Source organism: Sus scrofa, chromosome 4 (genome assembly GCF_054392235.1).
Source record: "Sus scrofa isolate SSC_HxYL_T2T_F1_AM1 chromosome 4, Sscrofa_HxYL_maternal_Yorkshire_Landrace_v2.0, whole genome shotgun sequence".
In the NCBI taxonomy this organism is placed as follows: domain Eukaryota; kingdom Metazoa; phylum Chordata; class Mammalia; order Artiodactyla; family Suidae; genus Sus; species Sus scrofa.
The window spans coordinates 55,527,717-55,552,677 of record NC_139386.1 but is presented as its reverse complement, the minus strand read 5'-3'; the positions used below and the strand labels follow the sequence as shown (position 1 = coordinate 55,552,677).

Sequence of the window (24,961 nt, the reverse complement as noted above, 5' to 3'; positions counted from 1 at the left end):
ATTATATAACTCTTTTTCGGATGTTTTGCAATACTTTACTTTATAGATACTCTTTATGTGGGTTTCATGACCTTGGTGCTATGAATATTTTGGACTGAATAATGCTTTGTCATAGGGGCCTGTTCTGTGAACTACAGGGTGTTCAGCAACATTCCTGGATGCACACTACCCCCACCAGATGTGACAACCAGAATGTCTCCAGACACTGTCAATTTTGCCCCCAGTTGAGATCCCATCCTCTAAGACATGGACTTTTATTAAATTGACTACTTTATGGTGCTACATGTAGCAGCTACCATGGAACATAAAATATTTTATATGTATAATTTGCATTTTTAGTGTAATTGTTCCATTTAACGTTTCCATCTAGTTCAGTTGATTGAAGCATGGTAACAATGTTTGAAATCACCAACTGCACTTAAAAACTAAATAGATTTAATTACTATCAGAAAAGTCAAAGTATTACCCCTAGTTTTTATAAAAGAAAGAAAAATATTTACGACTAACTTTTTTAAAGTCTGAAAAGCAGTTTACTAAGGGAGGTTGAACTCATCTGTTTATTAGATGTGTACTTTATACTATCTCCTGCCGCTTTAATGATCAGAGGGTTTTTGGTAGGAAACTCTGCAAATGAGCGATATGTTGATGTAACTTTGTTTTACAGAGTAGTACAGTGTTCATAATCCAAATGCATCATAACTGTGACACCTTGAGGCTACAGAGTACTGAAACACTGGAGCAGGACTACCTGGTTCTAGCACTTTTCAGTGGAACCTGGGGCAAACTGACCCATGTCTATGCCTCAGGTCTGTGTAAAACCTTCAGAATCCTGCTTGCAGAAAATCAATTTTCAAAAAATGTTATTTTTATAAGATTGGGAACTCCAAAAATGTTCCTTAAGTAAACGTGAGTTTTTTTATCCAAGTTAGAGAAACTCAAAAGCCAAGTTATGATTTTACAATGGGAAGTACTATAATAATATTTAAACCATTTATTCAATAAAGAAAATGTACCAGAACTCTATCTGCCATCTTCTCACCGTAAAGATGTTAGTTCTCACCATAAAGCTCCAGAGCTAGACGGTTGTCCTTAATTTAGAAATAAAGTTAAGTGACGTTCAGAGGGATTTCATAGCTCGTTCAAGGTGATGCAGCCCGTGAGTGTCAGAGCCAAAATCTGGACTCAGGTCTGTCTTCTCACAAAGACCCATTGCACAGTTCTCCACCTCTCTGCTACACTAACAAGAATCCTAACAGGGCAGCCAGCAACACACGAGGCATCATGCTAGTTTACATGACTAAATCTCACAGATTAGTCTGTCTAACAGTCTCAACAACCCTAGGTACTCTTATTACATTTCAGATGTGGAAACAAAGCCTTGAGGAGGTGAAATAAATCATCCAACACTCAATAGAGAGCAAGTCACAGAAACCCAGGCTTTTGGTCACTGTGTGTGTCTCCCACCCTAAGGTAGAAGAATGTCAAGAGATTCAGAAACCAAGAGGGAAGCCAGAGCCTGGATTTAAAAGGCTTTATAGGTCAGGAGAAGGAGTTTAAATCTTGTTGTGAAAAGTCACTGTCAGATGGTCAAAGGCAAAAAAGTAGGGGAACAGCATTCTGGGACCTCTGCCAATTTCCACATTTTATAAAATAAATAATCAGACTAGATTATCTCTGAACTCTGTTTAGTTTCAAAGCCCTATATTGCTAAAGTTTGTAACCTTCTCTTCCTCTCAATATCCCAATGGTTTCCCTGTTCAATTAGTATAAAATTCTTCCCTGGGAGCCTGGTCTTCAAGGCTCTGCAGCAGTGGCCTCTGCCTACCTCTGACTTCACCTCCTGTCTTCTCAGCCTCAATCACAGTGCTCCTGTCACAAGCTTCTCTGTTCTAGAAATGTTCTCCATCAAGGCCTTTATACTTGCCGTTTCTTCTGCCTGGAATGTCCTTGGCCAGATCCTTTCTTTGTGGTTCCTGAAATGTCACTTCTTTCAAGAGGTCTTCCAGAACCACTGCACCTACAGTAATATCTGCCCACTTGTTTTCTATCTCATTCCTATTGTATGTTCTTACTAACTTCCACTGTTGGAAATTAACTTTTCTTGTTACTTATTCATTTATTGTGTTCATCCCCAGCCATCCCTTGTAAGCTCCGTGAGGGTGGGGCTTCTGTAAATCTGGTTCATGGTTGTAGCCCACAAAACAGTACTTGATAGATTTGTTGAATGAATGAATAGATAGATGACTACATAGTAACTACGAAACAGTAAGCACATAATAGGAGTTCAAAAAAATATAATAATAGTAATGATAACTAGGATTTATTAAGCTTTAACTATTGGCACTGTGCTTAATCCTTTAGACAAATAATATACTTTATTTAGTCCCTGCCACAAGTGTCTGAAGTGTTATCATTATCCTAGCTTTACAAATGAGGAAATTGAATCTTTGCAAGACCAAGCAACTTGCCCAAGGTCAGAACACTAGTAAATTAGCCCAGATTCAATGTCAAGTCTGATTTTAGCACAGAATTACTTGTTAACTGGCTGGCTTCTGTAAAGAGAACTTGCTATTGTCTCCATTTGGATTAGTGACTTCATAATTTCCAAGAGCATTACTTGGGCAGTTACTACTTGTGTCCTGGGGCTCAGGCCAGGTAAAAGTAATAGATACTTAGGATTTGGAGGTGAATAATGTGATAAGGTTTCCAACTTCAGGGGTTCCATTTAATAAGAAAAACAAATATGCAAGTGTGCTAGAATGGACTTCTCCATGACCCAAACACTTCCCCTTCCTCCTGCCCACCCCCCCAAAAAAAAACCCCTGGATGCTGCTGAAGGCCTATTCTGCTTAATTGTTTCCCTGAACCTTGCCCAGATATTTAATTTTGTATTCATTACATTATATTCTGGTGATTTAGCACCATCTAGGATGATCTGAATAGCTGCCATTTATTAAGTGCCTTTATGTAGCAGGTAATTTATACATAGTCACTGACTGAATCCTTACAAGAACCCTGAAGTAGGTGTCATTATTCCTACTTTACCGATGAGCAGCCAGCAGCTTATGGGGGTGGTGGATTATAACTTGATGATCTTAATAGTGTCTGATTAAACAGTGGTATCAAAAATACTAGAGTGGAGTTCTCACTGTGGTGCAACAGGATTGGCGGTGTCTTGGGAGCACCGGGACAGGTTCCATTCCCAGCCCAGCACTGTGGATTAAGGATCTGGCATTACCACAGCTGTGGCATAGGTCACGACTGCGGCTCAGATCTGATCCCTGGCCCGGGAACTCCATATGTCTTGGGGCAGCCAAAAAAGAAAAAAAAAATTGCTAGAGAAGGAGTTCCCTTGGGGCTCAGCCAGTGAAGGATCCAGCCTTACTGCTGTAGCTCTGGTTACAGTTGTAGCAATCAATCCCTGGCCCAGGAACATGCCACAGTCACAGCCAAAAATGAAGAAGAAGAAGGAGGAGAAGGAGGAGAAGGAGGAGAAGGAGAAGAAGGAGAAGAAGAAGAAGAAGAAGAAGGTAGAGGGCTGTGTGTGCAAAGAACAATGGGAGCCCCAAGAAGGGAGTGGCTCTTAGCCTCTATAGATATTTACTTTAAAACAATAACTGTAATAAACACAAGACTATTTATCTTTTTATTATCTTATTAGTTTTGTAGATACATTCATCTAAAAAATCATGTATTTTTCACTTAGTAAAATATATTAACATTATCTTTGCTTTTGGAAGGAAAGCAAATACTGTTTCATTTTATTTTATATTTTTACCAAGATTGATAAGTTAGAAGCTTTTTTTTTTCCTTTTTCTTCTTTTTTTTTTTTTCTTTTTAGGGCAGCTCCTGCAGCATATGGCTAAGGGTCCGATTGGAGCTACAGCTGCCAGCTTATGCCACAGCCACAGCAGCACCAGATGCAAGCTGCATCTTTGATCTACATTGCAGCTTGTGGCAACACCGCATCCCTAACCCACTGAGTGAGGCCAAGGATGGGAACTGCATCCTCATGGATATTAGTCAGGGTTCTTAATCCACTGAGCCACAGCTGGAACTCCTGATAGAAGCTGTTTAATTATGATAATCAGAATGTAATTTCAAAATTTTTGTATAATATTTCCTTGATATATGTCCTGCCATTTTTTTCCTCCTGTGGCAGGAAAAAGAGTACCTTTTTTTTGAGGTACTGTGCAGTTTCTTTATTTAGAATTATTCTTAAATGAAAGAGTCTTTCCCTCTAGTAGAAACACAGGTGTGTGATAATTAATATTTTTATATTTAAAAATCCAATCTTCCATATACTGTAGGTCTGAACTCAACTAGTATCCATAAGGATATGGGTTCAATCCCTGGCCTCTCTCGTTGGGTTGTCATGAGCTGTGGTATAGGTTGCAAACTCAGCTCAGGTGTAGCATTGCTGTGGCTGTGGTGTAGGCCAGCAACTGCAGTTCCTATTCGACCCCTAGTAGCTTGGTAGCCTGGGAACTTCCATATTCTAAAGGTGTGGCTCTAAAAAGCAAAAAATAAACAACAACAAAAATCCAATCTTGAGTAGTCTCGGAAACAGAACTGAATCATGACTGCCTGCTAAGAGTGCCATCAGTAAAATAAAGTTACATTCTGAATGCTCTCCACAAAGGCACAAAGCCGTGTCCATCATTCAATAAAAAACCAAAAAAAAAAAACCAAAAAAAAAACTGGATAGAAAAAAAATGCTAAGACAATCATTGTAATAAAAATTAATTAAAAATGTGGATCTCAAAAAAAAAAGTTGAATCTCTGCTGAATATCCAAAGGTGAGCCACCTTCTCCCCTTGCAGTGAGCATGTGACATTCCCCCCAAGTACAGCTCTGCTCCACTAAAATGAGCTCATTTTCTAGAAGTGAGAGAGAAGGGAGAAACTCAAATAATAGGAATTTATTTGTGAACTGCAGTTTGGTAGTGTTTTAAGTTTCAGAGGTATTAAATAATTGAACTATACTTCTATTATTTCCATGTTAAAGCCACAGCCCAGCTTCACAGAACATGAGCGACAAGAATTCCAAGCAGATTTGAAAGCCTGACGACCTTCACAGAATCTTGAGAAACCATGTTACATTCATAGATGGTAGTGTTCACCTCTTTGCACTTACCAGCTTTACATCCCCAGGGCTTAGTGAAGAGTCTCATGGCAACTGTGAGGCCCTCTTTTTTTTTTTTTTTTTTTTGTCTTTTTTAGGCTGCACCCATGGCATATGGAAATTCTCAGGCTAGGGGTCGAATCCAGAGCTGTAGCTGCCGGCCTACACCACGGTCATGCCAGATGGAGCCGCGTCTTTGACCTACACCATAGCTCATGGCAGTGAAGGATCCTTAACCCACTGCGCAAGGACAGGGATCTAACCGGCATCCTCACAGATACTAGTCAGGTTTGTTACTGCTGAGCCACGACAGGAACTATCGAGGCCCTCTTCTTTTGAATTAAGTAAATATTTGAAAATTATGCAAAGAATCAAAATTATTGTATAGGAGTTCCCGTCATGGCTCAGTGGTTAATGAATCCGACTAGGAACCATGAGGTTGCGGGTTCGGTCCCTGGCCTTCCTCAGGGGTTTAAGGATCCGGCGTTGCCGTGAGCTGTGATGTAGGTTGCAGACGTGGCTCGAATCCCGCGTTGCTGTGGCTCTGGCGTAGGCCGGCGTCTACAGCTCCGATTTGACCCCTAGCCTGGGAACCTCCATATGCTGCGGAGAGCGGCCCAAGAAAAATGGCAAAAAGACCAAAAAAAAAAAAAAATTATTGTATAGCCTCCATGAGAGACTATGCAGCTACAAATACAAAATTCTCTGTAACTACGAACTACATTTTGTGATGGTCCTAGAAACCAAAAATAGCTCATTGCCTAAGAATTCACTGGTGACATCCACCCAAAAAACCCCACAAAGAGGTACACACTTTCCTGGAGTCTTAGGACAAGACCAAATGTATCTAAATCTGAATCATTTCTGTTTGTATGGAATTGACTGAAATAAAAAAGTAAATAATGATTTTAAAATCAACATTGGAATAATTTACACTAATATTATAATTTATCCTTTTATTTATCTATATGAGTGATGTCAGGGCTGTTAGACTTGTGTGAAACTGTGTCCTGCTGCCCCAAGTTTAACTTTAATACTATGCTCTTAGTGATCTCAGAGATTCACAGGACAGAAAACCCTTCTCCCCTTTTTGTGACAAAGTCCCTTGAGGGAAATGAATTCTGTTCACACCTCAAAATAATCCTGACTTAGGGCATTGGGTACAGGAGAAACGGTGCCTCACATACCCACGAAAAGGAAATGAATAAGGGCAAAATGCCTAGGGCCTAGGAAAGCCACAATGCTGCCTTGACTCAAAAATGTCCACTCTTCAGTTTCTTTGAATTAGTTCTTAGGTATGCCAGATGCCCACTTTCCTTTGTCAGCCAGGGAAAGTTCTTATCTTTTTGCAAGACAGTCTTTCTTTTACCCAATTCCTGTGAAAAAAAAGTGATTTTTAGAAGTTTTGATTGCTTTAAATCAATACGTACTCCACTAGGAAGTCTCTCCTCTAAAGTGTATTTTGAAAGAGAAGAAAGAAGGTAGAATGGAACAAACATTTGGTGAACATTTCAAGAGACCTTGACAGCTTTCAAGGAAATGCATTCTTCGGACTTGAATCGAAGACACCCTCTCCCTCCTTCTTGGTTTATTCCGCAGCCTTCCAGCAGGGGGCGCGTAGTTCTCAGCGTGATGCTTCTCCCTCCCTAGCGCCTCAAGGACCGTATCCCTATTTGCCCCAAGGTCATAGCTCCTAAGCAAGCCCGGGACGCCCGCGAGCAAGCCCTTGGAGCTAGAGACCTCGGCGTGGGTGGGGCCGATGGGGCGGGGCTGGAGTGCTCCTAGGCCAGGGATGCAATCACAAAGGGGACAGGGGATCAGAGATACCGGACGCGGGTCCTCAGCAGTCAGCGCCGCCGCCAGCCTCAGCGCTCCGGAGGGGGATGGGGTGCGTGTAGACGCTCCGCAGCCCAGTCCGACTCAGGAACCCCGGAGCCGCCGCCGCCACGCGCGCGGGGAGCACGGAGCCTCGTGGAGGCCCAGGGACCCGGGGCCGGGACCCGAGGTCGGGCCGCAGGCCGAGGGGAGACGAGTGGCGGGAGAGGAGCTCCTGAACCTGGCCCAGCGCCCGCCGAGAGGGCGTTCTCCCCGCCCCCGGAGCCTCGCCCTCCTGGCCCGCCCCGAGCGCGGGGAGATCACCTCCGCCCGTCACCTCCTCCCCCAGTCGCCCAGGTCCACCCAGGGCCCCTTCCCCCCGGCCGCCCCCGAGCACGAAGTTGGCGGGAGCCTATAAATACCAGCGACGGCGCGACCCGCGGACATACGGTGCAGGCGCTCCAGCAGCCGCCGCTAGACCGGCGCCAACTCCTGCCCTGCCCCTACCAGCGGCACGACCATGTCCCATCACTGGGGATACGACAAGCACAACGGTGAGTGCGGGCTGCGGGCGGGGCGGCGTCTGCGCCTGGGGCTCCGGGCCCCTCTGGGGCCCAGCAGCGCACGCACCTGCTATTTCCCGCTGCCGCCTGGAGCACCCGAGGCTCAGGTGCGCCCCCGACGCCTTGCCCGCGCGCCCGCGGCTCCCCGGCGCGGGATGCCCCCAGCTCAGAGCCGGAGTCCACTGTCGAGGAATCCCTGCGTCCAGCGGTGGCGCGCGGTGCCGGGGGAAGGGGGCGCGCAGAAGCAGCAGTGGGACCCAAGGACAGCCCTTCCCGGGTCACGAGCCGGAGACCATCCTATTCCGACCCAGGAGGAAACTAGGGCGAATTGTAACGATACATTTTAGTTATTGATCGCAGAGAAATTAGGGGACCCTATTTTCCCCCTACCTTACCCTACCCCCAGTTCATCTTCAGCACCACTTGTGGCTGAGACTCTCAGCACGAAGTGTCCCGGGGCATTTTCTTGGGGTGGTTTGAATCCACTGCGCTGATTTCTGAGTTTTTCCTTCGTCTCTCCGCTTCTAATGTTAGGAAGTCACCAGGAACCCGGCTTTATCGGCGTCACAGATCTGGGTTCTCCTGAACCAGCAGACCAAAGAGAAAAATGTGTCTAAACCACCTTGAGCCTCTTTGGGGGTTTGGGGCTTTCTAGATCGTGGGAATCCTAACCATTAAAGCAGGGTTGCCCTGCCTGAACAGTGATTCTGACCTTACTGATCTAGTAAAAGGACAAGAGAGAGGAATCCCCATCTGCTGGAATGTCTTAAGTGAGCTTGCATCGTCCAAATCCTAATCACAAGCCTAATGTCAGTCACTCAATGGCAGTAAAAGGAACATAAAATAGCTAATATTTATATGGTGCTCACTACTTGTTCTAAAAGCTTTTACGTATATTGATTCTGATTCTCACATCAACCTTTAATACAAATGAGGAAACTAAGGCACAGATTGTGTTTCACTAAAGTTATTCAGCTGTTAATTATGCCGCCAAAATTAGAGCCAGACAGATTGGCTCCAGAGCCATTGCTCTTTTCTAGGGGTCTGGGTTTGTCCTTCCCCACAGTGGGGGGTTCACACAGTCTCTTTTCAATCTCAGGACCTGAGCACTGGCATAAGGACTTCCCCATCGCCAAGGGAGATCGCCAGTCCCCTGTTGACATCAACACCAGCACAGCTGTTCACGACCCTGCCCTGAAGCCTCTGTCCCTTTGCTATGAGCAAGCGACTTCTCAGAGAATTGTCAACAACGGCCACTCTTTCAACGTGGAGTTTGATAGCTCCCAGGACAAAGGCGGTCAGTGTTTAAAAAATAACTTGTGCATTTCAGCCAGTGGCTGTTTTCGCAGCTTAACAGAAGCAGCAGCAAGACCCTCCTCTTAATACTACACTCTGATAATCTTCATTACGTTCAGTCTCTGAGAAGTAGGCTAATTATTTGCAAGTGGCAGGGGCCACTTCTCCCTGTAAAATTCCTGGTTTCTATGTAGGGCATTGAATAACTGTGATGTGCTTGGGAAAAGTCACAGAAGGCAAGGTCCCCTGGCATAGAGATCAGAAACAATGGGATTTGCAAAACCTGAACTTTTAAGACTTTCTAAAGTACTTGTTTCCCAAAATTGATGCTTATACTATAAAAAGCACATCCTAGGGTGATCTTCAAGGTAGCAGTGAGAAGAGTGATAAAAACCTGACAATTAAAATGCTAAAATTCTTGGAAACATTGTATTTATGACTATTTTCTTGGGCTAGAGTGATAGAAGTGGCAGTATATCTTAGTATCTACCTGGAAATTTATTTCATAAGTTTCAGAGTTTGTGGACATACTCAACCTATATGACAAAACCAGTTACCACAATTTATTTGTAATAGAGCTGTTTACAGAATGTCCATTGAATGCTGCTGCTGCTGCTTCTTCTTCTTCTTTTTTTTTTTCTTACTTAGAAATAGGAGAACAATCTCCTTCAGACATAGTAGCAGCCTTCTTTGCCCACTGGTTGATTTCATTGCCAATGTCCTATTTTCCTGAGTGGTTTCCTCTGAAGGATATTGAATGAATGGTACTACAAACACATTTTGTGTGGTGGTGGTGTGGAAGCAGGGGAAGCACTGGGACAAAATGAGAAAAGATGGAGACAACATTCAGTAATGCTGTCAAAATGTTGAAGTAGTGACCTATAGTACTCATATAAATGTATTATAATCATTATAATCAAGTTGACTCTTCTTTTTCAATAGTTATCTGATATATTCAGTACAGTTTTAAAAAATTTCTTCTTCCTTCCTCCTTTCCTGGGAATGATAGTAACTTAACCTCTCTTAATTTTTTGTTTTCTTAGTGTAAAATTGGAATAGCAGTAGCATCTGTTAACAGAAGAAGGATTAAATGAAACAAGGCATATAAAACCAGTTGCCTGACACGTAACAGTTCCTCAGTAAATGACCATTGCTGTTATCAGGTCTGCACACAATATAACTGCCTTTTATTAGGCCATTCCTGGTAGCTATTGCACCTCTGATAAGATTTTTGAAGAAAGTTTTTAATTAGCTTTAAGATTACTTCCCATCACTTGATGATATTTTAAAATCTTACTTTTATATTTCCCCAAATATCCCATTTATTATATTAAACTATGTGCTGATTTCTATATGACATTATTACACAGTAATATGTTTTACCATGAATATGTCTGATGGAATTCTACATGAGCAGTAACTGATTAGAGCCAGCCACTTTTTTCTAACTACTTCTCCTGGTGCATAACGCATACATTACTAAAGCAACTGGCCGTGTTTATTTTTATTTATTTATGTATTTATTTATTTACTTATTTATTTTTTATGGCTGTACCTGTGGAAGTTCCCAGCCAGGTGTTAAATCCAAGCCACAGCCACAATCTATGCCTGGCTCAGCTACAGCAATGCCAAATCCTTTATTTAACCCACTTTGGTGGGCTGGGGATCAAATCCAAGCCTCCACAGCCACCTCAGCTGCTGTAGTCAGATTCGTAACCCACTGCACTATTGTGAAACAGGTGAAAGCCAAGTAGTTAAGATAGAGGCTCAAACCCACGTCTTTAGAAACAGATGTAGAGTTTGTCTAGTTTTTATTTTTAAAAAAATTCCTGGGAGTTCCCCATTGTGGCTCAGTGGTAACATACCCGACTAGGATCCATGAGGATTCGGGTTCAATCCCTGGCCTCACCCAGTGGGTTAAGGATCTGGTGTTGCCATGAGCTATAGTGCAGGTCACAAATGTGGCTCGGATCTGGTGTTGCTGTGGCTGTGGTGTAGCTCCAATTCACCCCCTAGCCTGGGAACTTCCATATGCCGCAGGTGTGGCCCTAAAAAGCAAAAAACAAAAACAAAAACAAACTTACTAACACCAGTTATATACAAGATAAGCAAGGCATCTTGGGGACAGGATTGAGTCCTGGTCCCTCTCCTGTATCCCTAGGGCCCATGCTGGGGACACCTCAAATAGAAAGACATAGAAATAATAGATGCAGACAATCACTTTGATAAGTGCAACAAGAAAGTATTCCAGGGAAATATGGAAACATGAAGCGGGTTTGGAGTTGACGTCAGCAAGTCAGAAGAGACTTTTTCAGGGTAAATAACGTTTGTGCTTGAAGGATGAGGCTTGTCGAATTTCAGTATCTCGGAGGAGACTCCAGTCTAAAGGAAGTAGGAAACACAGGGGACTTGAGAGCTAGGCAGGAGGTACTGTAAAAACAAGAAAGAGGAGTGAATGTTAGAAAGACTTGTTCTCCTTTACAAATGAAAGACTCCTTTGTAATTTTGTCCATACCTCTTAAGCATTTTCAGTTGTTGTGATTAAACAAGGAAGCATTTTTTTCCTAGAATGCAGAATATAATATATGTTGATATTAAAACACATGTACAGGATGACAAAAGACAACTAAATCAATCATGCTATGAAAAGAAACACCCTTTAGACTTCTTTTTTTTGAAAACCCTAGACTCTCAAGTTAGAACAAATGGTAGAGATACTCTAGTCAAACTCTCTTAAAATAAACATGAAGAAACAGAATGCTCAAGAGTTTAAGTTACTTGCTCATAGTCTCCTTCCTAGTGGTTGGAGTGAGCCTAAATGGCAGCCACTTAGAAATAGAAATTGAATAAGAATCTTTGAATGACAATCATAGTATTTACTGGGTACCCACCTGTACCTATTGGAAAAAACTGATAGACTTTTCTGCTTACTTAGGTCTAAAAATAATTTTTCATTTTGGTCACTCAATATCTTAAAATCGACAGTTTGTCGTCTCTTTTTGTTAGGAATTATTTATACAATGTTCACACGTTTAGATATACTTTATTTTTCTACATTTAAATGCCTCGCAGTTCATTTACTTTTTTTCCCCTTCAGCGAGATTTCAGTCTTCTAGAACTTCTCATAGACAGATTTTCAGGTATATCCTAAATGTTATATCCAAACTTAAAATACTTGTGTATCAGAAACTGAGTTGATAGAATTTACTGCTATGTTTCAGTTTCAGAGAATTCTTTTTAAATGTGCAGTTAATAAGCTTTAACTAGAAGCTTGAGTTAAAGCTCTCATCAATCTTCTGAATTCCTTTAAAAATGAACTACCTTAAATTAATGAAAAATTGTTAATCCTATTAGATTTTTTTAATTATTAAAAAATAACTCTCCCTGCTTGAGATCTTTTATTACTTGCTTTTTCTGGGAGAAAAGAATGGTAGTCAAATTATTAACTCCTGCTAACTTATTAACTTTTATTAATGAGTTTAACACTCTCCAGCTTTATTGCAAAGTTAGAGGCAAATATTGAAAAACCAATGCTCGAATTACTAGGCCAACCCATAACTCTCATATCGTTTCTGTTTTTTAGAAGTTGAAAATTTTAAAATCTGTTTTTATTATTTCAAGAAAGAGAAGGAAGGAAGCTGAGTTCACCTGTGCTCATTTCAAGTAGACCATTGTTTGTATGATATAATGGACCTTCATGCATGAGTTCTGCTTGAGTATCATCAGGGATTTGCTTTTGGAACTTTAACATTTTCCTTTCACAAACAATGATAAGTTAAAAGGAAACATAATGGGAGGGCTTGTCCTGCATAATGTTAATGCTGTGAGCAGGACACTAAGCTTCTATCAAACTGACAAAACCGGGAGTTCCCGTAGTGGCGCAGTGGTTAACGAATTAAACTAGGAACCATGAGGTTTCGGGTTCGGTCCCTGCCCTTGCTCAGTGGGTTAATGATCTGGTGTTGCTGTGAGCTGTGGTGTAGGTTGCAGACACGGCTCAGATCCTGTGTTGCCGTGGCTCTGGCATAGGCCAGCTGCTACAGCTCCAATTGGACCCCTAGCCTGGGAACCTCCATATGCCCTGGGAGCAGCCCAAAGAAATATCAAAAAGACAAAAAAAAAAAAAAAAAAAACATTCTAGACACTGTATTTCATTATGTTCATGTCAGAGAGTTTCTTGCTTTTGTTCTCATAAAATTGCCACATACTTGCAACTAAAAACTTATATTCCTTTGATTTTTTTTTTTTTTTTTGGCCTCATTTGCAGTCATGTGGAAGTTCTTGGACCAGGCAGGGATCAAATCTGTATCACAGCAGCTACCCAAGCCACTGCAGTGACAACATGGGATCCTTAACTACTGAGCCATCAGGGGAACTCCCTTTTCCTTTGAATTTTAATTTTGCTTACACTAGTGAAAGTGACAACCAAATATTTTCACTATTTTAAAAGAATGGAATGTGGGCATCCTTTTTTCAGATTTGTCTACATTGACCTTGTTTTTTTTAACCTTAGTAGGTAGCCATAGGATTATTGGCCACTGACAAAAAAAAAAAAAAACATATTTAATAAATTCTAAATTATTCATAGAGAAGATTATTCACCTGCTAGAAATATGTTTTTAATGGAGAAATAGTTTATTTATATTAATAAATCTTCCTTTTTTATTTTTAATTTGCCTAAGTATCTGATTTAATTCATAATATTTGAATGACTTAATTTTCACAATTTTCATATAATATACATAAGTAATATGTATAGATAGATAATAATATAGATAATATTTAGTGCTTATTTTGTGTTTTATATATGGTATGTACAACTGATTGGAAAATCATAATAGTTAAAATCTATCTGGGCTCCCAGTTTTGAGATTTGGATTAAATTAAGTTTGGAGGAGTCTTGGAAAAGATATTGTGTCTTTGAGTAGAGAATCCCATTTATGTGTCTCCATCACTTGGGGAACAGATTTCTGTGCCCCAATAAATCATTGACTCTTCCGAGCCTCACTAACATAGCTAGATTTTACAGAGGAAAAAAAACATGCAGTTAGCAATTTCTGTTATTTTTAAAAGTTATTTTTGCATTAGAAAACTTTTTTTTTTAATTGGGATAGTTTTTTTATTTTTTATTTTTATTTTTTTTGTCTTTTTGCCTTTTCTAGGGTTGCTCCCGCGGCATATGGAGGTTCCCAGGCTAGGGATCTAATCGGAGCTGTAGCCACCTGCCTACATCAGTGCCACAGAAACGCGGGATCCGAGCCGCATCTGCCACCTACACCACAGCTCACGGCAATGCCGGATCCTTAACCCACTGAGCAAAGCCAGGGATCGAACCCGAAACCTCATGGTTCCTAGTCAGATTTGTTAACCACTGTGCCACGACGGGAACTCCTGGGATAGTTTAGAAAGTAGCATGAAATGAACAAATTAAGTAGATCTACCATATAGTGCAAACTCCCTGTCTTTAACCTGGTCTTTCCTATTTCTCAAATAAAAAGATGAATGCTATCGTTATTAGAGTTTATGGCAATTTATTATTATAACAATGTTTTGAGGGATTTCACTGACTAAACTCCATGATAAAAATTTGCGAGAAATAACCAGTTAGTTGAAGAAGACCAGAAATGCTGCTTTTTTTTGTGGCAGTTAAACTAACAATTCAATAACCTTTCCTAGTTATAATGGGCTTCTAATCTACATAGCAACATAGTTTTATTTTAATGGGAGCTCAAACAGGTATCTGGGAATAATAGATTAGCAGTGAATGTGTTTCATCATTGAATCCAGAGCATTTCTTTCTTTCCTTCTTTCTTTCTTCCTTTCTCTCTCTCTCTCTCTCTCTCTCTCTCACTTTCTTTCTTAGTATTAGCAAGGCTTGTTTGATAAAAGCTCATATACTCTTGCCTAATTCCAAATCATTTCTAAAATAAGATCAGTTACCTCAGATGCTTAATATGATTTTATTTAACTAATTCTACCACTTGGCTGAATAAGTGATGTTACAAATGGTTTTTATGATCAGCCAGTTTAAAAAAGTAGTTATAAAGGAATTAGTTTTGGTATCAATTCACTTTGTAAACATATATTCTTTTGTTTTAAGGATATATCATCATGAAAATTCCTTCCTTTTGGAAAAAGTCTATTTGGGGGTATATGGGTAATTCTTTCCCTATCAGATTTTTTAAAAGTACTTTTATAATAAGTTGTTTTTAAGTTTCAAGAGATGTAATTTTCAGAATACATCCAAATTCAGGTTTCTTAGTAGATCTGTAATTTGTTCTCTCTCTTCGTTTTAACTTGTTCTCTCTCTTCGTTTTAATTCTTTTCTTCTCCTGGCCTATTGTAAGACAGAGCTGGCAGCTAGAGGTTATATCAGGAGCCACAGAAAGGCCCAACCCCCTAAATATCCTCCAGCCAGCTTTATCTTTTCTTTGAATAGATGAATGAGTGTTGCTACCATCTAAGCATATTTAGGTGAAGCTGAGCGAACAGACTTTATTGTACAGACTTCGTCCCTTGGTTTTACAAAGCACAGTAAGTTTGGGCTCATTACTTTCTAGAATTATAAACAAAAGCTGATAAAATAAATTTATAGCAACAGATAATCTAATCCCAGTCTAGAGAAATAAAATTGAAGTAGTAGAATTAAACTAATTGTAAAAGCTTTTAAATATATTCGTTAAATCCCATTAGTACATGTAAGTTAGGTAAGAGGCTTCTGGTGAGGGTTAGGGGAAACAGTGATTTCTTACTATTTTAATCCCCTCTTAAGACAGCTTATTAATCATCTACAGATAGACTGTAGTCTAAGAATGTGATTCCTAGTATGGTTTTTACTGTAACAAAGTTACATTCATACCAGAACAATAGAATCATGGGATAGTTATGAAAGTTAGAATTTTTATTTTTATTTATTTATTTATTTATGTATTTTATGCTTTTTAGGGCTGCAGGCACAGCACATGGAGATTCCCAGGCTAGGGGTCGAATCAGAGCTGCAGCTGCCGGCCTGTGCTACAATGCAGCTGCATCTGCAACCTACACCACAGCTCATGGCAACGCTGGATCCTTAACCCACTGAGTGAAGCCAGGGATCAAACCTACAACCTCATGATGACTAGTCAGATTCGCTTCCACTGCACAACAATGGGAACTCCTGAAAGTTAGAATTTTTAGAAAACACTATGCACTGCATCTCAAGGATGATCAATTGATTCTTAGTGAAGAGTAAATAATTGAATGTATGCATTTTACAGATGAGAAAATAAAGGTCAGAGAGTCTAAAGAGAACATTTTGAGGCTATAAAGATAATTAGTAGCTGCGACCATCCAAATTCTAAAGAATTTGGGAAGCCTGTGCAAGGAAAATTGATTATATACCCTGAAGATCAAGAGTATGCTTATTATTTCATAAGTTTTGATATATAAAAACTGATATCAGAGGTCAGTAGAGCCAGCTGAAGGTCAGTCCTTGGACTGTGCTTGCAGGGGTGTACAGCAGACCAGCAGTAGCAAGCTGCTGCAGGCACTTCCTCACTGATTCACATTGGAATTAATAGTTCCCCTGAAAATTTCCTCTCTCTGAACCTGGACCTGTGATTTCAAAACAAAGCCAGGAGACAAGTATCACTGTGCTCAGAAAACAGATGGGAAAAGTATCCATCCCTCAGTCAGCACAAGTGAAGGGAAAAAAACATGAAATCATTTGTTCAGTGCTGTCAACTAAACCTGAGTTCTGGATTTAATTTTCACAGAGTGAAAATGTTGCTTTAGGCAACATTTAGTCCTATAAAATGTGATTAAATCATGTCATGTTCAGTAGTGTGTGTTTCATGTGCATGTGTTTATGTGTAAACATATATATTTTTTATTTTTAGTGCTGGAAGGTGGACCTCTTGCTGGCACTTACAGATTGATTCAGTTTCACTTTCACTGGGGTTCATCTGATGGGCAAGGTTCTGAGCATACTGTGGATAAAAAGAAATATGCTGCAGAGGTAAGACCTTTTTTTTTTTTTTTTTGTTCTTTCAAAAGCTTCATTTTGTAAACTCAGACCAAGCAAACCACTTCTTTTACAAAGGATCTTCACATTTGCTTCTTACAACCTTTGTTTGTGATATTACGATTAAGACTACAAAACTTTCTCTACAACTTCTTTGGACACCGTTTGTACAAAGTTAATGAATTCGAACCGGAGGATCCTGTTTTAATGTAAATCTAGAAATAAACCTTGTGTCTTCCCTCAAAAATATGCAACTCTTAGAGTCGCATATTGTCTTAGAGTCAATGAAATCACTTGCTACCCTGCCAAGTGGTGGATAATTAGAATATTTTTTTAAGTTTAGATTTAAACTTATCCACTTTTTTCCTTTTCTTTGGTAACCTCTAGCTACAAAGAAAAGAGCCTTAGATAGCTCTGTAGGCTTTTATCATGTAAATCATTTGTTTGTGGTTTTGTCTCCTGCTTTAGCTACACTTGGTTCATTGGAACACCAAATACAAGGACTTTGGAGAAGCTGCACAACAGCCTGATGGACTGGCTGTTTTGGGTGTTTTTTTGAAGGTTGGTTGATGGCCTAATTCTTTTTTTCCCCCTGTTTTCAAGAAAGGTTAAGGGGACAGAACATTCCTAACAAACAAGACATTCAACATAGAGCCTAGGAAATGCCTTTGGCTCTGAAGTATTTTCATGTTTATTTTCCTTCCATATCCGCTAGTAGCAGTAGACATGGAGGTCAAAAAGACAAGTCCAGGGGGTACCATTTAGATGTAAATGTGAACCATGTATACAGCTGAATTATGAAATGAGAAAGAGGTATACTTTGGATGAAAACTAGTATTTTTTTTTTTTTTTAATTCAAGCTTAAGCTAGAGAGCACTATTCCTTGATAGGCAATGCTAAATTAAGACCAGGTTTTGGAGTGAAGGACAGCAACCCCATATTGAAGAATTCAGGCAACAAAAGCAGGACATACAGGTTAAGTTGCCCTCTGGGCACCTGTAAACCCAGTGGAAAAAGGTCTGGGCTGGAGAGTCATGGGTCCAGAAATCATTTGTCAAGGTGGAAGGTACAACTATTTGTGAAATCATCCAAGGAAAGCATGAAGAGGGAGAGGATAGAGCTGCTGCACAAGCAACCCTAAGGAACTACAAACTGTAAGGAAAGATGCTAATTAAATAACTAAAAAGGTATTCAAGAGTTAAGGGATATTTTAGAGGCTGGAGGGTAGAAGGAAAGCCATAAGAGGGGAGAATTTTACAAAGGAGGGAAGATAATTGTGCAAAATCCTGTATGAAGATCAAGGTAAGTACTTGAATGGTGATCTTTGTTTTGGGCATTGGAGGTCACTGGTGACGTTTGACAGGGTAGTTTCAGGGGAACTGTAGGCGTGAAGGTGAAACCCCACGGCTCAGATTGGGACTTGAACTCATGTACTAGGACTCTAACCCAGCCAAGACTCAGATTGGGATTTGAACCCACTGTTTTTTTAATTAAAATCACACACTTGGTCCCAGGATTTACTGAAGTTCAGATGCTTTATGTCTCAGTGCAGAAGGAATTCAGCGAGAGGCAAAGTGATAGGTAAGAAGCAGACTTATTGAGAGAGATAGACAAAGTGTGGGTCATCTCAGAAGGTAAAAGTCCCAAAAGGCGAGTTTTTATGGGGCTGGGTAATTTCAGAGGCTAATGAGAGGGAGTTATTCCAACTTTTTGGGGAAGGGGCAGGGATTTCCAGGAACTGGGCCAGCACCCACTTTTTGGACTTTTATTGTTGGCCTTGGAGAACTGCCATGGCAACTGTGGGCATATCATTTCACTGCTAATGTATTACAGTGAGTGTATAATGAGCTCAGGGTCCACTGGAGGTCAAACCTTTCACTGTCTTGGGCCTTGTTGGTTCTAAGCAGTTTATATCATGTCCTCAATGGGTATGTCATTCTTTTAGAGGTTGTGCCCTGCCCGCTTCCCTCCTTTTCCAGAGGCAGAAGGATGTTGTCAATGAAAGTAGGAAAGTTTGTGGTGCCAGTGTAACCAAACTAAGACTGATGGGTGTCATGTAGCAACCAATGGGTTTTGGTTCACAATTTGGAGAAATTTTACTGTAGAGCTGCCCAAATCAAAACTGGTGAAGTGCCAACTGGAATACACTATCTTGTCCTTTGTTTCTTTCTATAGATTGGCAATGCTCAGCCAGGCCTCCAGAAAATCGTTGATGTTCTGGATTCCATTAAAACAAAGGTACAGTTGAAGTTTTTGCCACCTCAATAAGGTATCTATTGTTTCTGGTACCATACTCCACTAATTTTTGAAAATTCTTTTGTGTAAGTTGAGTAGTCTTGGTTTTATGTGTGGTGCTTAGATGAGCAGTTAACAAAGGGAAAATGTTGCTTATATGTTTACTTATATTTATCCAAAAGTTGATCTTAATGCTTGTATAATTTTAAAGGCTTGTATTTATTGAATCTTGCTTCCCATCATTTGGACATCCGTATGCAAGAGTCAGAGAATCTCATGATTGCAAGGAGACTGAAAGATCATCTGGTCAAATTATTTACTCATTCATACGGCTGATATTTGTTAAGTACTTACTGCATGCCAGTCACTTTGTTAATCTAGGAAATACAATGGTGAACACGGAGAATAAGCTCCTGCTTCGTGGAAATTTGTATTCTATGACCTCTTTGAATTCATGTTTAAATCCTCTCTCCAGCACAGTTGTGGAGGTCATGGAGCATCTGCTTAAATTCTACCATTGCCAGTGGCAACCTGACTTTATAAAGCTCATCCTGAAATTGAAGCAGCATCTGTCTTCTGAAATATCTTCTGAAATACTCACTTTTACCCTGAGCTTGAGCCCTTTGGTTCATATAGAATAAATCTGATCCAAATTTAATCTGAACATGAATTTAAAAAGATATATACACCCCCATATTCATTGCAAAATTATTTACAATAGCCAAGATAGGAACAGCGTAAGCATCCCATAGTGAATGAATGAAGAAAAGGCGGATTACACACACAATGAATTAAGCCATAAAAAAGAATGAAATCATGCCATTTGTGGCGATATGACTGGATCTTGAGGGCATCAGGCTAAATGAGATGTCAGATACAGAAAGACAAATAGCATACGAACTCTTATGTGGAATCTAAATAAACAAAACCAGCTCAAGGATGAAGAGAAAGATTGGAAGTGGGAGTGGGCCAGACAGGTGGAAGGGGTCAAAAGGTATTTCCAGTTATAAAGGAAATAAGTCTTTCCAGTTATAAAGTAAGTCAGTCTTGGGGATGCAATGTACAGCATAGTGGCCATACTTAATGACACTGTGTTGTATGTTTGAAAGTTGCCAAGAGAGTAGATTTAAAAGTTCTTAATCATAAGAAAAAAAATTCTGTATATGTGTTGACAAATGTTGACTAGACATATTGTGGGTATTCAAATCCTAAGTAATTACACTGTATTCCTAAAATTAATATGTCAATTATATCTCAAAAAAAAAAAAGAGAGAATACCCTAATCTTTCTTCCATGTGATCCTCTGTCAGCCTTTCACCTACCCCAAGCTAATTATCTTGAGTTCCCTTTAACTAGTCTCACATGACAGTTTTCACTTTGTGGCAACTTCGTTACTTCTGGTAACTCTTTTGCTTTTGTTGCCTTAAAAGCCTGTTGTCCAAAACTAAATGCAGGTCTTCAGTTCTGACCCAGCCATCAAATGGAATATGAAGACAACTACCTCCTCATCAAAGATACTATATTTTATGTTACTGTGACCTAAAATTGCATCATTTCAGTGGCAGTGGTTTGACTGTAAATACTGGCTATGATCAGTTAATTAAAAATATAAGGAATTATTTGAGAGGACTAGATGAGAAAATGGACACGTGAAATTAACAGGTTCCCTTACATATCTAATTTGTATGTCAAATGTCTTCTGTTAATTGCTTATTATTCTATTTCTGGTGAACATGGAACTTCTCTTTTTAAAAAAGTTAAAAAAAATTAAGGCGTTCCTGTTGTGACACAGCGGAAATGAATCTGACTAGGGACCATTAAGCTGCAGGTTCGATCCCTGGCCTCGCACAGTGGGTTAAGGATCCGGCATTGCTATGAGCTGTGCTGTAGGTTGCAGATGCGGCTTGGATCTGGCATGGCTGTGGCTGTGGCTGTGGCCAGCAGCTGTAGCTCCGATTTGACCCCTAGCCTGGGAACCTCCATATGCCGCGGGGCGGGTGAGGCCCTAAAAAAAAAAAAAAAAAAAAAAAAAATTAAAAGTATTCTGGCTATTGGAGGAGATTATTTCTGTTTCTCTGGCCTCCTGCCTACTCTGGTCATGTGACGTTTTTAACCCATGTGTTTGCCTTGTTCCAGGGTAAGAGTGTGGAATTCACTGGCTTTGACCCTCGTGACCTCCTCCCCGGAAGCTTGGACTACTGGACCTACCCAGGGTCCCTGACCACCCCCCCTCTCCTGGAAAGTGTGACGTGGATTGTGCTCAGAGAACCCATCTCTGTTAGCAGTGGGCAGGTCCGTTTTCTAAAGACAGCAGAATATTCATTCCAGGCAGAAGGGCTTTACCTTTGGACTCAGACAGACCTGGGGTTTAATCCTCCTCCTGCTGCTTCTAGCTGTGCCACCGGTGCTTAGGAGATAATCAGCAATGAATAAATAGTTGCTGTGGTTAGCCGTTAACCTTAGGCAGTATTTTTTCTCCTCCAAAACTGGCTAAAACTGAGGATTACCTAGGAAAGGTGTCTGTCACCTGATAAATGCTTTTTTTTTTTTTTTTTTTGCTAAGCTGTGAGGAAACTGAAGTCCAGAAGAAAGAGATTTTATATTCAAGGTACATAGGTATTGGTGATAATTCCTAGCCTCCTGCTCACTTAACTAAGAACTTACTGCAGTTTTATTTATGTCCAAATATTTTTCTGGAGTCTGATGAAAATAAGAGTCATTCTTTGCAGAAAAAGTATCTATTAAAAGTCACTCCATGGAACCATGAGGTTGTAGGTTTGATTCCTGGCCTTGCTCATTAGATTAAGGATCTGGTGTTGCTGTGAGCTGTGGTGTAGGTCGCAGATGTGGCTCAGATCCTACGTTGGTACAGCTGTGGCATAGGCTGGCAGCTGTAGCTCTGATCTGACCCCCAGCCTGGGAACCTCCATATGCCACAAATGCGGCCCTAAAAAGCAAAAAAAAAAAAAAAAAAAAGTCAGTCCATGGAGTTTTTGTTGTGGCACAGTAGTAATGACTGACTAGTATCCATGAAGATGTGGGTTTGATCCTTGGCCTTGCTCAGTGGGTTAAGGATCTGGTGTTGCCTTGAGTTATGGTCTAGGTTGCAGCTCGGATCCCATGTTGCTTGGGCTGGTGGTGTAGGCTGGTAGCTTCAGCTCTGATTTGACCCCAAGCCTGGGAACTTCCTTATGCTGCAAGTGCAGCCCTAAAAAGCAAGAAGAAAAAAAAGTTCACTGCAGGTTGAGTTAGCTTAGACCAGACACACTTGACGCACTTACATTTCATATACAGTGTAGTTTGTGCCAATCAAGTGACTGATGCCTTGTAGTGACAATTGTTGTACATGTTACAGTAGTTAACTTACATGGACATTGACTTCCTTAGGGGGTGACTGAGGGAATATTAGTGGACCAGAGAGATCAGGTTCAAGGCCATTGATTCATAGGAGGCTACATTACTTCCCCAACACCCTTCTTCATTTTAGTCAAGTCTTGCTTAGGGAAAGGGACATGCCACTTTGCAAAAACAACCTCAGAGAAGGAAGAGACTAGTTCAGGGTTGCACATGTTACATCACGGCATTGGGAACTGAGACAAATTTAAAAAGGAGTCATAATTAACCAAAGATAAGGATTCGAAGTCCCAGCCTAAGCAAATTCATTGCTGTGTTTCTATATGTTTAAGCAGAGAGGTCAGCCCATCATTTGGTCCTGGAGCTTGCAGATCCCACTTTATCTAATCGTACAGATGTTGTAGTTTATCTTCCCTGTGGCAAAAAAAACCACGAAACTTTAACTTGGATCCAGAATTGCTATTATTACTTTACATCCCAGAAGTATATTTATAGGGATTATGGAATTGAAAGAGGAAAAAACAAGCTCACTGAAAATTTCCTTTCAAATGATGGCAATATTTTGTATGTATTTTCTAGAAATGGATTTGTTATATAAAAGCAGACATATGTAATCTCTATGTGATTATATAGCTATGGGGCGACAAATTAAATCTTGAACATTGATACATGGTACTGTGAGTCTTAGGGATTGTATTTTAAGATTTAATACAAGCACATAATTGAATACTTTTGGGAAACTTTTTCATCTTGTCATCTTTGCTTTTGTCTTTTAGATGATGAAATTCCGCACCCTGAACTTCAACAAGGAGGGTGAACCTGAACACCCGATGGTGGACAACTGGCGCCCAACTCAGCCACTGAAAAATAGACAAATCAGAGCTTCCTTCCAATAAGATGGTCCTAGAGACAGCGTCCAGCGAAGAATCTTTGGCTTTCCCTTAGCACAAATCCACCTTGGTGAACTGGTCTCTGGCTGCCATGCATCTGGTTTTCTAGATCCTTCATCTCTCACCTGACATGCTTACTACTGAAATGTGAAAACCTAGACCAATTGTTATGCTTGGCAGAATTGCTGTGATTTGTGCTTTGCTTATGGTAGTAGCTTTTCTCTAATGGAGAATATAATATATGGAGTAGGAGAGAAGTACCTTGATGTTGTTCATAGCACGTGGGATAATGAGCACTCACAATTGTTCACTGAAATGCCATTTTTAAACAGTGAGAAAGTAGGATGAGTACAAATCTATATAATGAGATAAACTGAGCTGTGTAATATAAATCAGGTAAAGTCATCATGATCCTATGTAATGTATATCAGAGAAAATAAATGTTTGTGATTCCCAGATGATATATTAAAGAAAAAACTTTAATTCTTATATATTTGTAGCAATGTTATCTTACATCTGAATTATGTCATAATTTAGTGACTTTTGAACTCTGGAGATATAAATGAAGTATTATCTGTAAAAATTGTTATAGTTGTGATACAGAGTATATTTACATTCAAATAATATATCATAACTTAATAAATATTGTATTTTAGATACATTCTCTAATAAAATCCAGAATTCTATTTTGGGTTATTTTGTACTGGGCAATGGGTTATAGTAGAGGAGAAAATGTCTATTTTTATAATTTGATTTAATTCACTGTAAGCCATCATAATTGGCTTACTTACGATTGAATGAGTCTCCATAAAAGCAAAAACCCTGAAGATCATTTATTATTTCCAAGCACTGTTTTAAGTGCTTTCTGAGTACCTGCTCTGCAATCTCCTTGAGAAGCTTGTCTGGATCGAACCTGCAGTAGAGGAACTGGTGACATGAAAAGCAGGAGCAGCGAGGGCATACACCCTGAATCAACATACGCTCCTTGGAAATACAGTAAATAAAAATCCATTTCATTCATAAAGGGAACCCAAGTGGTACCCAGAAGTAAGAGTCATTTGACTCTTGGAAAGGTAAATTATACCTACTACAAGTAGAAAGGAGATGAATAGATGAAATACCAATCTCCCGCTATTTCGGCTGCTTTGGATTTAGCTTCCTGCCCAGACCATGGGCTGTTTGGCTAATGAGCTATTCTGGGAAGCCAAGTTCAATGTAGAACTCAGATTCCACACTCCAGTGAATAAAACCTCTTTGTTATCAGAGATAGATGACTCTCTAAACTCACTCTCAGGTCTTTCCTACAGAATTAAGCTGAGTTTTGTGTAGGAGAAAGATCATAAGCTTTGGCATTTGATTATTTGTTTTGAAACCCAGCTCCTCTTAATCTCTCTGATACCAGGTGTAAAAAGAGGATAACACCCAGGGTATTCATAATTATATGAGGTAATGTCTGGTATATAAGAGGTGGTCAAAAATAACACATTTAAAAATTTTTTGTGTGTGTATGTGTGAGTCTCATTTTTTCTTAGAAAAAGAAACAAAAAAGTTTATTTTTAGCAACAAAAACTCATTTCATTTTTTCTAAATAAAGATAGAGAAGTTTGCTTGTTCTGCAAATATTGCTTCCAAACAGCATTTTTATATACAGTGTCTTCTGTTATAATAGCCTACCAACATAG

General features: G+C 40.0%; 2 protein-coding genes and 1 non-coding gene across 3 annotated transcripts; 1 reads left to right on the top strand and 2 right to left on the bottom strand.

Annotated features, from left to right (window-relative positions):
* Window positions 1–3,632: 3,632 nt before the first annotated feature.
* Window positions 3,633–7,461, bottom strand: LOC146403809 (uncharacterized). The gene is made up of 2 exons (XM_085020962.1): window positions 7,447–7,461; window positions 3,633–7,351 (listed from the first exon to the last, which is right to left on the bottom strand). Exons 1-2 carry the CDS (start codon window positions 7,459–7,461, stop codon window positions 6,965–6,967), a joined length of 402 nt encoding a protein of 133 aa, XP_084877088.1. The 3' UTR covers window positions 3,633–6,964.
* Window positions 6,984–7,061, bottom strand: MIR9858 (microRNA mir-9858). Its single transcript, NR_128554.1, has one exon. It is a non-coding gene; the product is annotated as a microRNA mir-9858 (primary transcript).
* On the top strand, window positions 7,287–23,965 carry CA2 (carbonic anhydrase 2). Its single transcript, XM_001927805.3, has 7 exons — window positions 7,287–7,493; window positions 8,602–8,799; window positions 16,676–16,794; window positions 17,269–17,361; window positions 18,976–19,038; window positions 21,172–21,327; window positions 23,166–23,965. The coding sequence occupies exons 1-7, from the start codon at window positions 7,460–7,462 to the stop codon at window positions 23,283–23,285; spliced, it is 783 nt and encodes a 260-aa protein (XP_001927840.1). The 5' UTR covers window positions 7,287–7,459; the 3' UTR covers window positions 23,286–23,965.
* Window positions 23,966–24,961: the final 996 nt, after the last annotated feature.

Coding starts and splice junctions, on each gene's coding strand:
- CA2 (XM_001927805.3), top strand. CDS start 7,460: ATGTCCCATCACTGGGGATACGACAAGCACAACG. Junction 19,039..21,171: donor TGGATTCCATTAAAACAAAG/GTACAGTTGAAG, acceptor GCCTTGTTCCAG/GGTAAGAGTGTGGAATTCAC. Junction 21,328..23,165: donor TCTCTGTTAGCAGTGGGCAG/GTCCGTTTTCTA, acceptor TTTGTCTTTTAG/ATGATGAAATTCCGCACCCT.